We start from the raw sequence: 17,905 nt of genomic DNA, 5'->3' as shown, positions 1-17,905 counted from the left end.
CTTTCCCTAAAGGTTCTGTAAAAGGTTTTCTTTAGGTTCTAGGAAGGTTTTCTTCAAAAACAATCTTCTGATTGTTCCCTAAAAGGATCTTAAAAAGGTTTTTCAACAATAAACAGACGTTCAATTTAAGTTCTGTAACATAGTCTTCTGGAAAGGTTTCCTAAATGTTCTGTAAAAGTTAATAATCTTCAGACTGTTGTACCTAATGGTAAACATTCTTTCAAAGGTTTAAAGGACGTCGAGAGTCTAAATTCATTCAGTGAATTCTCGTTTTAATGAATACAAACATACATTTTCATTGTACAATAAGTTACCCATAAGGAGTGCCACGACTTTCAATTCTCATATCAGAATAAACACATTAGTTCATCATTTCCAAAGTAACTCAAAAAGTACACGATATATAATATACACACTGAGGCGTCGGCTCTTTTGTCTGGATGGAAGTTATCTATTGAAGGAGGTTTTTAATGCTACGCTGATGCTTTCTGACTCCGCTCTATGGCCATCCTCTCCAGCCGCTCCGTGTAGAACCCGTTGAAATCCAACCTGTGAAATCATGAGAGCAGAGTTAGCAAAACTTATCAAAAGGTAGTTTACAAAAACAGAACACGAATGACATGCGGATCGCACATCGACTTGAACGGCGGTGTTACCTGTAGATGATGCTGATCATGCTGTGCTCACAGTCGTTGGTGCTGTAGATGCTCAGCTTGTCCAGCAGGTCCAGCAGCAGCGTGCTGAAGTTACTGTCAAACTTGCTGACGGTGGCTTCAAAGCCGGGGTCCGACTGCAGGGAGTCCGCGTGCTCCGCTAACGACTGAACACAAACAAACCCGGTTTCCATGAACATGTTGAGGTGTTTCTTTGGCCATGAGGATGAGCGTTTCTTCTTTAATAAATACCTTTGTGGTCAGCCTCTTCTTCTCCGTCTCCTCGGCATGTTCGCTCTGAGCTGGAGGCCCGTCCGCGGTGCCCTGTTCCAGAGAGAGGCGCTCCAACCTCATGCTCTGAGTGACGCGCTGCGACAGTCGAGAGAAGAAAAACCACTCAGAACAAAAAAGCCAAGATGGCGGCGGCCAAAATGCTGAACTGGAGGCTTCAAAACATCCACAAACCAACCACGACTACGTCCACTTCTAAAGATAAAGTCCAGGAGAAAAAAACATTTCCTCTTCATCAACAAACCTGCATGCAGTTGGTGAACATGACGCAGACCGACATGAGTTTGGAGAAGATCCTGAGGAGCTCGGGGTTGGTCAGCATGCAGTCCTTCAGGCAGTTGTCCAGGAAGCTGGTGTGATGGCAAAGCACGTCGTCGATGTTCGACGCCTGGGAGGAGGAGAAGAAGACCGACGGTCAACAAACAACCAACGGCAGCGTCGGGCGTCCGGCTGTGCTTTGGTTAAGATAAGAAGAGCTGTGGCGGTACTTAACTGTTTTCAGGTTGTTCTCCATGACGTGCCACGTGGGCTCCATCACCTCAAACATCATGTAGTACTGGATGTTCTGCACGAAGTTCAGCATGCGCTGTCGGAGGGCGAACGCAGCAGCAAACCTGCAGCGTGAACGGAGTGTGAGGACATTTTGTGCTTGTTTTGCATAAAAACTTCACCTTGAAACTCTGCACGAACTCACCATTTGGCACAATGTGAAGAGTACAGCTTGAAATCCTTGTTGTTGATCCACACGTTGCACAGCAGCCTCTCCACGTGTTTGCAGTAGAACAAGTGTCTGAACAACATCTGGTACCTCGTCAGGGCTTTCCTGGAAAATGAGGACGAATTAAACGCGTTAAAATGTATTTATAGCGTCGGTTTCTTTTCTTAAGGGCGCAGCTAACACACTGTAATAAACCGGTTCTGTTAAATAACAAAGCTTCACTCATTCTATTGTCTGGAAAATGCACACTGAGGCTGCATTTTTCATCTACATGTAATTTATGTTTGAGGGATTATTGTTGGTTTTGATTGTGAGTAATCTGTGGCTCTCATGTCTTCTTTAAAATAAAGAAAAAGCGTCTTCTACGTGTATAAAATGTACAAAATACAGCGATTTGTCTCTAAAATGGCCGACATTAACTGCATTTCTCTGAGCTGTAGAAATCATAAACGTATTCAGGATTTATTGTCGATTATAATATTGCCGAAGACGCTGAAGTATCTTAAAAGTTAAGAAAACGAAACAATGTAAAACCTGTTGATGATGAGCGAGAGCGGCCACTTGACGATGTAGTCGAAGGAGAAGGCCTCCAGCCCGCTGAGGGCCACGTCCGTCGGGTCGGCGTTGATGATGCTCTTCTCCTGTTTGGTCTCGATGGCCAGAACGCGCAGCAGCTGAGTGATGACGTCGTGGGGCATCAGGTCAATCTGCGGAGAGACGAGAGGACGATTAGTGTCGGTGCACGAAGGAGCGGAAGGTCGGAAGCTCATGTATCGGTTCCTGTAGTCGGTAGTCATTTCAATCTATCGTAAAAAGATCTCTAGTGTAAAGACTGTAGTCATACTAACGGGTCTGACATCAGATTCACATTCACAGGGTGTAGCACCCACCTTGAGGTCGTCTTTGAAGGGGTCCGTGTTGGCCGTGCTCATCCTCAGAGCCAGCTCCAGCAGGGCTTCCAGTCTGGGAGGAACGATGTCGTCCACGGGCTTCTTCAGCTCCTCCTCCGTCAGGTCCATGAAGTGCACGAAGAAGTCCCCTTTGTCCATCAAGAAGTAGTGCTTGATGGATCTGAATGAAAACAACTCAGTAAGTCACTACATACAAACTGATTTTATATATTAAAATCCAGCAATTCAGCTTTAAGACTCATCTTTGAAGTCAAGCTTTTAATGAATGTTGTTTTTCTGGATGTAAACTGTCCTGGCTGGGTTCCATGAAAGTAGCTTCAATAGACTATTATAAGTCTCTACGTCTCTCCTCCACAGATTACCCAGCCTGCCTTTAACCTCTTACTTCAGGCGTAAAACCAGCTCCTTCTCCTCCATGAGGAAGGCCAGCAGCACTTTGCTGGCGTAGTTGTAAGCTTTCTCTATCTGCTCCACGTAGGCTCTCTCCTTCAGGGTGTACAGCACCTCTCTGGCATCCGGACACGTCACGTCGCGGCCGCACTCCCGAACCACATTCAGGTATTTCCCTACGAAACGAAGAGGAAATGAAGATCTGTTTTCTAAGAAAGGCTGTTAGAATGTTTTCCTTTGTTGTTGTTTTTACCTGTGCTTAATATTTTGTCCGCCATTTTCTGCAGAAAGGAGGGAATCCGATGCTGTACGATGGTGTACCTCTGATCCCAGTACTTGTCGTTGTAGTCCTCCTGAATCTTCTCCTTCTGCAGCTCGTGCTCCTCCACCATGAACTCGCTGTGAGGACACAACAACATTAAAAACACGGAGCGGACGCGGCGGTAGAAGTGTGTTTTGATATTCGGAGCGTCGGGTTAAAGCCGTGCCTGTACGGATCCTTGATGATGCCCCTGTAGACCCACTTCTCCAGTATTTCAAAGTAAGGGACGCTGGCTGCTTTGGTGAGGTAGAGGCACAGCTCCTGAGCCTGGCTGTCGCCCGTGTAGTTGAAGGTTCGGTCGTGAAGGAGACTCAGCGTCGACCCGCCCATGCACTCCCCTTTGTCCACCGAGGACGCTGCGGAAAACAAGTGGAGGAACATTACTTCACAAAGATAAAGCAATGGAGAAGTAACAGCTTGATTCGTGCAGTGAGTGCTGCAGGAATGAGGACAACCACAAACTACAGACTGAGGACATTCAGACGACGTTTGGACAAAATGAAATTCTTGGAGAAATCTCCTCATTTCCAAAGGTTTCCGATTCTAGATCAGAGCATGGATTTATCTATGATGTTCCTTAAGGTTTTGGTGTCTTAATGTGGAATTTTGGAGAGATTTCAGATCATTTTTATTAATTCTGTAGTGGTAAAAAATGCTTAAATTTATGTAATTTTCTTTTGTTTTGTTATTTTATGTTGTTCAAATATAATTTCCCTTTTTTTTCTTCGCATGTACTTTTTGATATTGATGTCAAAGTATTAATCTTAAACATCTGATGGCATAAAAAGAGAAACTAACAGCAAAGCATCACCCAACGCTACAACAGTTTGTATTAGTTTGATCTTGTATTGTTTGGTGATGAAACACAACAGATGTGCTCTGTGCTCCTCCTGCTGGTGCTGTAGTTTCCTCTGTGAACGAGGTTCAGAGCGCCCTCAAGTGGTTAGAACGAGCAGCTGGTGTTCACCTGACGAAGCTGCCGAGTCCCTAAACACGAGCCCCCTACACACTTTCACCGCGTTGCATAAACGTGCAGACGATTTACACGTCGTTTCTCACGTTCGCACTGGTCCATGTGCACAAAAGACACAACACTGGTGTTCTCCAGACTCTTACCGATGGAGGCCAGGATCTCCATGGTCCTCATGGTGGGCTGGATGTAAAACCAGAGCTTCTGCAGGGACAGCAGGCCCTGCCTCTGGAGGTGCTCCAGCTGAGTGACCAGGATCAGGTACTCCTTCATCAGGGTCCTCATCGCCGCCGTCAGCGCGTGGTTCACCTGGCCGTACTCAAAGGACGACTTCTCCTCAATGAAGCTGAAGCACAAATGAAACACCACTCATCCAGCAATCTGTCCTCAGAGTGAGAACGGACGAGTCGGTCACATGCTCACCGTGTTATAGTGGAGTAATACGACGCCACCGGCAGTATTCTGTTGACCAGCTCTTTGATGGACATGTCCAGCGTGGAGTCGACGATGAAGGAGCGGTTCTGTCTCCCCAGAACGGGCTGAGCCGTGATGTCTCGTCCGTCAACTCCGACCAGGACGAACAGCAGATCCTCCACCAGAGCTTGTTCCTGCGCCGGCAGCCCCATCGTACCTGAACAACAGTCGCACCAGATGTTGCGTTAATTGGGGACAAAATCGTTCATCCGCTTTGTGCGTGTTGACCATAGAAGTAAACGTGGTCATCGTGACGTCACTCGTTGGTTTGTGGACTGACGTTTTGGTGCCTCGAGTTCAACCATCTTGGCTTTTAGGAACCAGTGAACAGGAAGTGATCATATTAGGACTGAGGAGGAGTGACGTAGAGACGCCTTATACTGAGGGCCTGTCAATCACCGTGTAGCCCCGCCCTAAAGCATCCCCTGCTTTATGGTCTGTTTGACTCTAAATGGACCATCATTTACTAAATGAACATCATGCTGTATTGAAGAAGACTTGAAACTAGAGATTGAGACCATAAACTCACGTTTACAATGTTTACTGAGGTAATAAATCAAGAGAGAATTAGAGTCATTTTCTCATAGACTTCTATACAACCAGAGGAGTCGCCCCCTGGTGGTCAGTGGAGAGAATGCAGCTTTAACACATGAAGCTTCGACTTCACTCTAGAGAACCGGAGGTTGCCGCCTGGTGTTGACATGAAAAGTGTCCACACAGTCGGTGTCATGTCTCTTTTCATCTTTTCCCTCCGTGCCCTTATAAATACGTGTCTTTAGCTTTTGTCTTATTATATTTGTTAATAAATGAAAATGACGGGGAATAATAGATTATGATGGAAGTATTACAACCCATAGAGAAAGTCCAACACAACCGCTGGTTCCCACCAAGTTGATGATCCAGTATTAAAGGTCTTACCGATGGCCGTTGCTGGATCTCCTGGAGGAGTCGGGCTGGTGATGAAGTCTCCGAGGAGAGCTGGGCGATCGTACACCCAGTTAGGAAACACGGGGTTGGGCTGCGTGGGGTTCTTCTTGTTGTGTTTGTCCCGCAGCATCTTCCGCGTGACCTCAGCCGGCTGCAGACAAAACCATGAAGGCACAGGATATTTAATTTAATTTAGCTTTTTTTTTGGCTCAGATAAAAAGCATCGGAGTAAGAACCGCTCACCAGAGGAGCGTTGGAGCTGGCCGTCACGTTGCCGAGCTTCTTACGCAGCTCATCCAGTTCCTGCATGGACATCTTGGTGCTGGTCTGAGGCAGAGTGTAGCTGGTAGTCGTGGTTGATGTTGTGTTCGCCGATGACTCCGACCTCTCTTTGGCATTCTGCTGCAGAAACTGGAGCGTCTGATAAAAAAATATCAAGACAAAGCTGTGAGATATTGTGATAAGAAAGGAGAACTATTAAGGGTGAATATGGCAGTTTATCTAACTTTTTAAAACGTGTAGGAAATCAACAAATTGAGCCACTTTCAACACCGTATAATGACTTTCAATCTTCTATTTACATCTCATGAGCTGAAAACACACGATTCATTCTTTACATCATAATCATTTTAAATCTGAGACCCCAACAGAGTGAAATCAATGAATTTGAAGTGATAACAAACAAAAGCAGATAATAAGCTGCTTATTAACGATGCATTACCTCTTTATCCTCACAGAGTTTGGAGAGCAGGTACACCAGAGGGTCCAGGTTTCGAACATTTTTGGACTTGAGCTCCTCGTACTTCCTCAAGAAGTCCTCGGGGGTTTTAGAGAACTCTGCTATTTTCACCTGCAAACGATTTAACAGCCAGTTAGCAACGCAAACCTGATTTAAACTCTGTAACTGTTCTTCCTGTATAATCAGCCTTTACTTATATAAACTCAGGATAAACTCTGCTGTGACGAGGACCGCTACAGGAGATCCTGTTTGGAATACTTGCACTCTGTCCACCTCACATGGTTTTGCTTTTCTACCACTGCACATGATTACATATGTACGGTACAGATCATCTGAGTTATTTAAGCTGCTGTTAATAGCTTTGTATCGTTATTTTTGCACATTATCGTTCTCTTTTTTGCTCTCAGCTGCTGTAACATTAACAGTTCCTGCTGGGATTAATAAAGTACTCAATCTATCTGAACAGAGCAAAAAAACCACCATTTTGTTGGCTAATGATAACCGCAAAAGATCCTAATATCATCCTCACCACCTTCAGCACATTATGGTCTCGTTCCAGGACTTTTCTGTGCCCTGAGAGCTGTCTTAAGGCATCCCTGAGTGTGTAACACCCACCTTGGCACTGTGAGCAGACACGGTCGTGGTGACATAAGGCGTCCTGTGTTTCTGCAGGAGGTCGATGTAGCCCTCCGCTCCATCGCCTCCTCGAACGTGAAGCAGGCTGAGCAACTCGTTCACGTCGTGGTGGATCCTGAACTCGCTCATGGCTCTAAAATGACAACACACTTTCGTAAAGGAGAGAGGAAGAGATGAGATAAGATCCTTTATTACAATTTACAGGATTACAGCAGCATAGAGGAGTGTATATACGTATATATATATGTACATACATATATATATATATATATATATATATATGGACAGTGCAAACAAGAGACATAGTGAAAAAACAAGATCAAAACAATTATAAATAAGGAATAATAATAAAACAGTAATAATAATAATAAAACAGTAAAGAATATTAAATGTAAAAATAAGTAAAAAAGTAAAAAATCCAAAACAATTAAATATTATATATACAGACAGAATCATTATTAATTATAAATATTTATATTGCACAGATGTTTAGTGTTGGAGGCTAGCTTAGCCCCAGTTAGCTCATACTGACAAACTAATTAAACTAAATCTGTCTCTACCAGCTATTGTAAAGTCTGCATGCATGCACCATCTTCTCTTACAAGTGATGCTAAGCTAACTGTTATTTGATGCTAGCTTGCTAACTGGCTAAAACAGCCAGCTTCCGGGTAAAATGAACTCTGAGGATGCTAACTGCGTAGCTAGCTTATCCGAAATGAAACATATAATTCGTTATAACAACGTAACTCAGTGATCGTAAGGCGTATTACAGGTGTAACCCGAGTCTCTACCGAGCACTGTACCTGTCAGTAGCGTCTGGTTCAATAACAACAGCAAACACACGAGCAAGAAACTAAACGCGCCCACAACCAGTCAAATTCTTCTTCTTCTGTTGCTGTAATACGCGCAGCACTGGCGCCACACTGCCCTCCACACGTTAACTACGGTACTGCAACTTTATTTATCAGCAGATAATAATTCCATCACTTCATTCATTGCTTGTATAACTGTACATTTACTGCACTTTTTTTTTTATAATTTTTTTTTAAAAGTTTACTATTGTTTTACATGTGTTGTTTAAAATTATATTATTGTGAAGATTCATTTTTAAAGATGACAAAACATGGAATTGGCATGCACACTTCAAAAAGTAACATACAAATACAATAAATAGACACAGACAAAACGATGATAATTATAAAAACAGTAATACCATTCATTACAATAATACTACTTGGAACTTCACCTGCAAAATGTTCTTTCCTACATATAGATGGATGGACAGACGGATAGATAGATAGATAGATAGATAGATAGATAGATAGATAGATAGATAGATAGATAGATAGATAGATAGATAGATAGATACTTTATTAATCCCACAAGGATAATTTTTTTTGCTACAGCAGCATTAACATCAACGAAAAACACAACATCTCTAACCCAATTTACATTATTTCTGTTTTTTAATCCATTTATTCATTTATCTTTTTATTGTGTTGATTTCTACAATCAGGAGATAACGGGTGAAGTAATTAAATTGCCCTATTAATTAATAAATATATATAGCCTACTACTTGAGAAGATAAAATTCCACTAACCAAATATGACTGTGTTTGCTTTTATTTTGAAAAACGACAACACAGCGGAAGTAAACAGTAATCACGTTACAACCCGGAAGTGCTGCCCCTTTTTTTTCCTTCCTCTGATTAACGTTTGAACGGACGAGAGAATGAGCGATTTATCTCGTGAAGAGACGATTAAACGCGGTGCTGCCGCCGCCGTACAGCCGTTAGGAGTCATATCCGTGTGTTAATCTTCGAGGAGGAGAGAGGAGGAAAGGAGGCGGTCGAGGTGTGAGGAGCAACGCCCTGATGCCAGAGAAAAATACACTCGCTCTGTTTACAAATCGGCTGGGAGGAAGACATTGTTTACCCGCAGTGTGTCGTTAGATAATCGTGCGGTTGCGTGTGTGTGTTTTACAGACGAAGTAAAAAGAAAAACATGGCTGAACTGCATGTTGTGGAACCGAGCGGCACTGGCACCATCGAGCAGCCCGAGCAGCACCACCACCGCGATGTTCGCGGCTCTCTGCGCCTCGCGTCGCCCACGATCATGGTTCCGCCGCGGAGCAGCAGCGGCGGCAGCCAGCAGCTCAGCCCCGGCGGGGTGTCGAGCGGCAGCGGTGGAGGCGGTGGACGCTCGGTGTTCGGGTTCGCGGCGAAGAGCAACACGAACTCCCCGTCCGAACCCGGTTCGCGCTGGGTTCGCCTGAACGTCGGCGGGACGTACTTCATCACGACCAAACAGACGCTGTGTCGGGACCCCAAGTCGTTCCTGTTCCGACTGTGTCAAGAAGACCCCGACCTGGACTCCGACAAGGTGAACACCCAAAGTCATAATAATGTCATTTATTTACACTTCTATTATAGTAGTATTTATTGTCTGATAGTAGTATATCAATAATAAGGTAAATAGCATAAGAAAATACATAAAAAAGGAGAATAAAGTAACATTATCCCTTCTTTACTTCTAATTTAGTTGTTTAATATTTTTAATATAAAATTATATTCAATCAGAGGCACATTCTATGTAGATTTTACATCATGACAAATGTAGTTTAAGTAAATAGTAATACCACCGTATAGAAATACTCTTTTACAATTAAAACTAGCGTATTCAAGTAAATTAAATGTATTGATGCACTCATTTTAATTACTTTGTATACCGCTGAGTATCTCAATCCGTAATAATACATCATAGTTTATTATTTTAGAATCTAGTTTTAAAAATCTGAATCTGCAAACTAACAGTAGCAGAAAATGGAAATACTCAAGTAAAGTACAAGTACCTCAGAATTGTACCCAGGTATGTGTCATAAGATGTGCTGCAAACTTATCTTTAAAGAAAAATGATTAATCTGCTCGTACAATGTTTATATATATATATATATTATATAATTAACGTAACTAGGAACCAAATAGATCAAGTGAAGTACAATATTACCTCTGAAATGTGGTGATAGTATAAAGTTAGTAACATAAAATGGAAATGTTCATGTAAACAAAACAAACGCCAGATATTAAATTAATATTTGGATCTTAAGGTTTGTTTTATTTTTTTACTTTAGCAGAAAGGTTTTTATCATTTTGTCCAAAGTGATCAAATGTTTTCAGACTTTGCTTCAGTCATGAAAAATCAAATAATCAAACTTTTAAACATTTAGTGCTAAACACAGAGGTGTAACGGACCTCTGTGATCCGTACTGATCCCCCTCACGGTTTAACGTTAACCATCACAGTGTAAATAAAGTTTTACTGACGATGGTTCTCCTCTAATATTCAGTAGAACATGTGTTTCTGGTCTCTGATCTCTGATGATGTTACATTGCAAACAACCAATCAGAGGAGAGCTAGTAACGTTAGCAGCACCGGCTAACGGCTAACCAACGGAGGTTCACTTCAGTTACATCATGATGCCTTCAGGCTCTGCTCAGTGAACATGAGTACTGGCTGAAGGTACATTATAACGTCATCATGATGTGTTCACATGTCATCTGTAAAATGTAGTTTTGGTGATAAACTCATAGAAAAACAACCACAGACTTTCAGGGGGAAAGAGCTTTTTTTTGGCTGTTTTGCCCCCCCCCCCCCCCCCCCCCCCCCCCCCCCGCCTACAGGACGAGACAGGGGCCTACCTGATCGACAGGGACCCCACATACTTCGGCCCCATCCTCAACTACCTTCGTCACGGGAAGCTGATCATGGACAAGAACCTGGCGGAGGACGGTAAGAACGTTGTGATCTGATTCAGAGCGCACAGAGACCAGAACACCCGGTGAGGTCTCAGGATTCAAACGTTTTGCTCCTCAGGTGTTCTGGAGGAAGCCGAGTTCTACAACATCGCGTCTCTGGTGAGGCTGGTGAAGGAGAGGATACGGGACAACGAGAACCGGACGTCTCAGGTACAGACGCCACACGTCCTCCTCGCACTAATCCAGACTGTGCAGATTGTTGACGTTTGCTCTCTCTCTGTGTGTGTGTGTGTGTGTGTGTGTGTGTGTCGTGGCCCTCAGGGACCCGTGAAGCACGTGTATCGAGTACTTCAGTGCCAGGAGGAGGAGCTCACTCAGATGGTCTCGACCATGTCGGACGGCTGGAAGTTTGAGCAGGTGCAGAAAATACAGATTTTAGTTCTGGTGTTTTAGTTCATGCTGCAGCTGTTTGGAAAGAGGCCAAAACTTTTAGTTATTTGTTCCTGAAGGATACCGTTTAGGAAGCCAGTTTAATGATGTTAGTATCTAACCAAATATACATTTATATTTAAGGATCATTTTAATATAATTAATACATTTTATTTAGGGAGCACTTTTCAAGAAACTAAAATTCACTATTTATTTGCTAATTTATCTATTTATTTATTTGTTTATTACTGTATTTATTCATGTATTTGTTTGTTTATTTACCAGGGATGGTGCACATTAATCAACATTTAATGTAAATGCACAGAGTGAGCCAGAGAGGTTTATTACAAAGGAGATGAAAATAAAGAGAGAAATAGTAAATCATTTCCTTTTTGTATTAATTTGCTGATTGTTTAGTGTTGCCCAAAGGTGACTTTCCATAACTCAAATATATTCAGTTATTATCACCTTAAGAGACTTTATTAACACTTTATTAACACTTTATTAACACTTGAAACAACAACTGAAGCTGGAGAATGTGCCGTTTAAACATCCGCCGTTTAATATCATTGTATGAATTATTTTTTATGTTTTAAATTGAAAACAAGAATGAAAATAATCATTAGTTGCATCCCTAAAGTTTTTTGACTATAAAGGCTGCAACTAATGATTATTAATCTGTTAATCTTATTCTCTATCGATTGAATCATTTTGTCATTAAAATGTCTTTAAATAGTGAAACATGTCCTCCGGAGCCCAAAGATATTTAATTTATAGTAAAATAAAACGGAGAAAAGAAGAAAATCTTCTCATTTGAGAAGCTGGAACCCATAAAGAGAAAACTTCAGAAATATAAATATTACCCAGAATTCAGATCAAACTCTGCTGAGTCACAGAACTTAATGTTTTCCTCCTCTTGTGTTTTTCCCGTCCTCAGCTCATCAGCATCGGCTCCTCTTATAACTACGGCAACGAGGACCAGGCGGAGTTTCTATGTGTCGTCTCTCGTGAACTCAACAACTCCTCCAACGGCATCGTCATCGAGCCCACCGAGAAGGCCAAGGTCTTTATTCATTAATCCGTCAATTGAGTCTGTAAAATGTGGAAATGGTCACAAGCAGTTCATCCATTTAAAAGAGATAAACAGTAAATCTTCATATTTGAGAAGCTTGAGCAGCTTTCTGCTCTGATGACATCACTTTGAGATTTTTTCACTTTGAGATTTTCAGGGATTTATTTGTGCTTCTTTCTGTCCTCACAGATCCTTCAGGAGCGAGGCTCGCGGATGTGAAGAGACGGCGAGCTAAATAAAACTTTATCGACAAAAAAAAAACCCGAAACGAAACAATAACACGGAACATTTTCTCCCGTTTTCATCGAGATCCACGAGTTTACCCTCCTGCCGCCGCCGCCGCCTTCATCATCGTCATCATCAAACCCTTGCTCTTCCCTCTCCTCCTGTGCACCAACAGGACCCTCCTCCTCCTCCTCCTCCTCCTCCTCCTCCTCCTCCTCCATCATCGCCGGCTTCAGGCGGAGTATAAAAGGGATTACAAGTGAGCGGGTTTTCCTCAAAGCAGCTTTTTTTCCTCTTGATGGTCCGTGTCACTGCGGTGCTGATGGACGCCCAGCACAGAGCATCATCATCATCATCATCATCATCATCATCATCATCATTTTTTACATTTGGCTCTGTCGACTCAGCAGAAATCTCCTCAGGACTCTCAAAGGACATAAAGGAACGAACGCAACTCTGCGGATTTTAACCTGAACCCGCTGATGGAGCGAACAGCCCGCCGCCGCCGCCGCCGCCTCCCTCTCTGCACTCCCAGAATCCTCGGCTAGATGTCCGAGGCAGGTCACCGTCACCGGCGCCGGCACAACAAACGAAGGGCGGAGCCCGGAGGGTGGAGGTGGAGTCCTATCGCTCTGTTTGAGCCAACCGGATGCTTCGCTTTCCTCTTTTAGAAACACCTTAAAGAAGAGACGAACCCGACGTCTTTCTGCCGTCCTGAAATCTCGCCGCCCTCCTCCTCCTCCTCCTCCTCCTCCTCCTCCTCCTCCTCCTCCTCCTCCTCCTCTGTTTCCTGCTCCCGGTGCTCGAGTCGGTCGCTCCTTTTTGGGGATATTTTCTGCGCAAAAAAAAAGAAAGAAAACAACTGACTCAACGAAGACTGTGTAGACTTTGTGGAGGCATGTGAGGAATCTATATAGGCTACATGATGAAATAATCTGAACACGGTGTAATTACTGATTTCTGTATCATAGTCGTCATATATTTACATATTTAAACGACGGGAGAAAATATCACTTTTCATAACCAGATTGAAACCCGGTCACGTGGATGTGAGTACGTGTGTGCGGTGCCTCTCTGCTTTTTAAATGTCCACGACTGAAATATCACCACTTTTTTCAGCTGCACGTTTTCTCTAGTGTTCCTCCCCCAAAAAAAAAAAAAAACACACAAAAAAATACCCAGTTTTCTCTTAGATATCCCGCTTTGATCTCTTGCATATCTTAAAAATTGTAATTCGGGGGAAGAGCAGACGTGTATTTCTGGACTGTGGCGCCGGTTTGACCGCGTGCCGATCTCAGTCGCCTCCGTCTGCTGAAGTGTCGTCTCACGTTCTGCAGCAACTCGTAGCAACTGCGGCGCGAGCGCGCTGAATCCCTGAGATACCTGAGCCCACGTCGACGCTGAGATTTACGGACTGTAAGCGAACCTGCCACACGGTGTCCTCATTCCCCCCCCCCCCGAGCTTCGGAGCAAAGCTTTTATATTTCAGATGTGATGTGACCTTGTTTTTGCTGTTCCAGCAGATAGAAAATAACTTGGCTTGAAGTGTATTTTTCTTAAATCTACTTTGCATTAAGTTGCAGTGTGACAGTGCTGGTTTACAGTACACGTAAACTCTCCATCATAACCGGAACAACCCGATTATCAGGCTGAATATGTTCAAGTTTGTGTTTCTAAAGGATTGATTGTGAAATGCACTTTTTTTTTTGTGCAAGTAAAACTGAATTTGCTGCGACTTAAAATGTGCATTTCCTGTAAAACTTTAAGGCTACGAGTAACTAAAGCTGAGGTCACATAACTGATTAATAGAATATTATCAGCAACTGTAACTTTATTTTTCTCTGTTTCATATCTTTGAGGTTTGAAGATGTCTCCTCGGGCTCCGGGGGAAACGTGACATTTTACACTATTTTTAGGCTAAACTATTAATATTTATAGAGAAAGTAATCCGTAAAATCATCGTTGGTTGCAGTCATAGCTGTCATCAAACAAACAATCATCGTTTTCATTCATGAGGATTCTGTTTTTCAGTTAATCGAGAGTAGTGAACAATGAAAGTTCCCAGAGCTCACGGTGACGTCTTCTACTTGCTTTTCATTGATATAAAACAGAGAAACTGAACCAGTGAGTTTTTCTGTTGACTGATGTTAACAGCCGAACGTTGTTCCTGGTGTAAACAGCCTTGTTATGCGAGCAGCTTAATGCAGAGTTTGAGCCGTATTTACACATATCAGACGGAGAATCTCAGACTGAACATTTAAAATCCCTGAAAAGCTAAAAAAGAAGAAACAAACGAGTCACTCAGACACACCTTTCTTTGTACAGAGAACATATTTGATGCAGTTACGTTATATCACGCATGAACAAACAGAAGAATAACTGTCGCCGTGCTGTTGTCCCGCTCCCCGAGGCTCAAACTTTGATGTAACTTCTTCTTCTTTGTTCCGTTTTCTTTTTGTGCAGTTTTAATTCTGCTAATCTGAGTCGTGAGCCGCTGACGTCTCATTGAGGAGCAGTCCTCCCTCGTCGTATCTCCGGCCCCTTCTTTTTGCAAAGTTTCCCCTTCGTCTGTGTCCAGTGTTGTGCCTTTTGACCTGTGTTGTGCACAGTCCCCCCCCCCCCCCCCCCCCTCTTTATCATACGGTGCCTCTGATCCCTTATAGCCGACAGGAGGCGCCTCCCTGAGGTGAAGTGTGTGACGCGGTCGCTGGCTTGTTTTTTTAACTGTCTGTTTCAGCGAGAGGCCAAACAAACAAACGTCATTTTACGACACAGACAAACTGACTCCCGGCTGCTTCTCTTTGTGCCATTTGCTTCAGAGCTCAAACTGTTCACATCACGTTCAAGTTGAATCTGCTGAGAACGCTGGCGGTTGGTTTTGTTTTGTGTTTTACCAACATGGGAAGAAATCTGCTTCTATCTTAGTAACACGCCGGCTGTGCTCTTGTTGTGGTCACAAGTCGACGTGACCGTTAAGATTTCTTCTTGAGTTGCATGCTGAAGCCACCTCTGATGATCCCGTTCTTTTAAATCTATGTCACCGACCTCTTTAAAAGCACTCATACCCGTCACCGTCATGGTCCCAGTTGGATCTTCCATCGGTTGCTTAAAGTTCAACGGTTCCCAAACTGAGGGAGCGTCACAAGACGGTTAAAAAAAAGATAGAAAAGCAAAAAAAAAACAAATCATATTTGTGTTATGCTTCAGCCTCGCTTCTAACTTATTTACTTGTTGTTTCATTTAAGTTTTGTGCAGACGTTCATGGTCCTCAGAGGATGCACCCTGCTGACTTAGTGTGACGAGGTGTTTATCGGTGTGTCCACATATTCACAGACATATTTATCGGCTGCTCTTGAATTTGATTTAAATTGATGCCCACTTAAAATATTATGACGTCATGTGTGAATAAAATAATCCTAATCAGGCCTCAGGGCCAACTTCAAAGGTCACAAAGCAAAACGTCAGCTGTAAATCTGTAAGTTTAATATTAAGATTTAACAAATCGAGATGGTGAAATATAGTTTTCTGTGCCCGGAGTGAAGAGAAAGATAATTTCACTAAATTTAACTTGACGCGTTCAAAGTCGTCGGAGTGTAATTTATTAGAAATTCAGCCGTAGTTTATTTTAACAAGAGGTCAAAATGTTAACCGTTCAAAACTTTGTGCTAATAAATAAAATGTTAGAATGTTGACGTAAGACGTCGGTCAGGTAAACATCATCACACCTGCTGAGCATACGCATGCTAACATGCTAACGGCTGCACACTCGTGTCTTTGTGGATCACCGGACGGTTCGACGTCGTTCAGTCAAAGAACTGAAGTGTTGCTGTTGAACTGAGACAGGTTGGGAACCGCTGACCTAAAACAAAAATAACTTTTTACCATTTAGTTTTTACTTTCACCTGCACTAGTTAGTCAAACAGATTATGTGCAATTATAACAAATCTGCAAAAAAAATAAAATATATATATATAAATATATATCTGTTGTTCGGGCACGTGAGAACACGACAGCATGCGTTGTTCTAGAGATTATGACGTGTACTGTGTACTGGAGTCTGTCAGACCTCCGTGTTGGTGCAAAGTGTGTGTGATGCATGGTGGTGAGGGGGGGGGGGGCTCTGTGGTTTGTAGGGTTAGAGTTCTCGTGTGGAACAGTCGGTCTACAGCGAGACACGTTCTCCGCCTCACACGTCATGTTTCTCGGTTGTTTTTTTTGTATCTTTGTCGCGTCCGTTTAACTCAACTTCTAGATGCAGAATAACTTCGAACAAAAAGTACCCCCCCCCCTCCCCACACACACACACACACACACACACACCTCGGATTTAAAGCATTTACTCGACACACAAAATAAAGTTTTTTAGTTTGAATCCATGGGTCATGTTGCCAGTTAACCTGTAAACACACTGCATGCGTTTGTGGACAGGCACCACTTGTACTCATTTAGAGTATTGATGAAATGTCACCTATTAACCGTTACTTTGTGTTCATTTAGCAACAGTATTGATGTCAAATGTGAATATTGTCGATGGAGACTGTGGAGAAAAAAAAACATTTTGGAAGCTGACAAAACATTTTTTTTTTTGTCTGATCGTTTGTTTCACTTTTATTTATTTTATGTTTTTTGGAATTTTGTCTACAAAAGAATTGTCGTTTCTTTACATGTGACGATTTTAACGAAACCCAGTCTGGTTTTTAATCATAAAATGTGTCTGTGTTTTAAACAACTCGCTGGCTGTTTGTTGCTTCTGTGGATTTAAAAGATTTAGAAAGTTTTCTAACCTTTTGGAACGTGTTCTACCAGCAGGATTATTAAGGTTTAAGGTCACACACGGCATATCAAACAATGATTATTGTTGACCCTTTGAAGGCTCAGTTCACCTCAAACAACATGGTATCACCTCCCCTGATGGTATTCATCCTCAGACACCTTCCTTTACTTCCTTTACTTCCTTTACTAGGAGGTGAGTTACATTTTATTTCTGCTGCTCAAAACGATAAATCGTTCTGTGAAGAAACTCAACAGCAGCACAGCTTTCCTGACAGAAACCTAAAACCCTGGGCCAATAAAACCCAGACTTTATGAAGATACATCGAGTGGTAGACACGTGATGAAACTCACATGACGGGTTTTAAACATTTTGCATGTTAAATATCCTCCGATGTGTGTAATATTTCACACTAAGAGTAATGTTTGCATGCATCACCTGCACCTATGAAGCAGAAACCCATCAAGACACAAATCTAATAATAAAACTAATGTACAGTATTCAACTCTATTTGTACTTTTATATTAAAAGAAATATAAACAACTGATAAATAAGACGAGAATAAAATAATAAATCATTATGAAAAACAACAAATCATGTGGATACAGTTATGATTCTGTACT

At 42.5% G+C, this 17,905-nt stretch overlaps 2 protein-coding genes across 3 annotated transcripts; one reads left to right on the top strand and one right to left on the bottom strand.

The window, feature by feature from the left end:
* Positions 1–260: 260 nt before the first annotated feature.
* Positions 261–7,895, bottom strand: tubgcp2 (tubulin gamma complex component 2). The gene is made up of 18 exons (XM_079182400.1): positions 7,835–7,895; positions 7,011–7,180; positions 6,378–6,506; positions 5,900–6,076; positions 5,648–5,807; positions 4,679–4,886; positions 4,402–4,601; positions 3,452–3,641; positions 3,217–3,362; positions 2,959–3,139; positions 2,553–2,733; positions 2,197–2,369; positions 1,639–1,767; positions 1,438–1,558; positions 1,189–1,332; positions 906–1,022; positions 657–820; positions 261–549 (listed from the first exon to the last, which is right to left on the bottom strand). The coding sequence occupies exons 2-18, from the start codon at positions 7,158–7,160 to the stop codon at positions 474–476; spliced, it is 2,646 nt and encodes an 881-aa protein (XP_079038526.1). The 5' UTR covers positions 7,161–7,180; positions 7,835–7,895; the 3' UTR covers positions 261–473.
* An 846-nt stretch (positions 7,896–8,741) lies between these two features.
* Positions 8,742–17,240, top strand: kctd2 (potassium channel tetramerization domain containing 2). Of its 2 annotated transcripts, XM_079182759.1 has the most exons (6): positions 8,742–9,413; positions 10,711–10,819; positions 10,904–10,995; positions 11,107–11,202; positions 12,152–12,277; positions 12,476–17,240. In XM_079182759.1, exons 1-6 carry the CDS (start codon positions 9,036–9,038, stop codon positions 12,503–12,505), a joined length of 831 nt encoding a protein of 276 aa, XP_079038885.1. In that variant the 5' UTR covers positions 8,742–9,035; the 3' UTR covers positions 12,506–17,240. The 2 variants fall into 2 exon arrangements, with proteins under 2 accessions (XP_079038885.1, XP_079038884.1); XM_079182758.1 differs by having other exon boundaries at positions 10,904–11,202.
* The last annotated feature ends 665 nt before the right edge of the window (positions 17,241–17,905 follow it).

The sequence above is a fragment of the Pholis gunnellus genome, assembly GCF_910591455.1.
Source record: "Pholis gunnellus genome assembly, chromosome: 21".
Classification (NCBI taxonomy): domain Eukaryota; kingdom Metazoa; phylum Chordata; class Actinopteri; order Perciformes; family Pholidae; genus Pholis; species Pholis gunnellus.
This window is presented reverse-complemented; position numbering and strand designations above follow the sequence as displayed.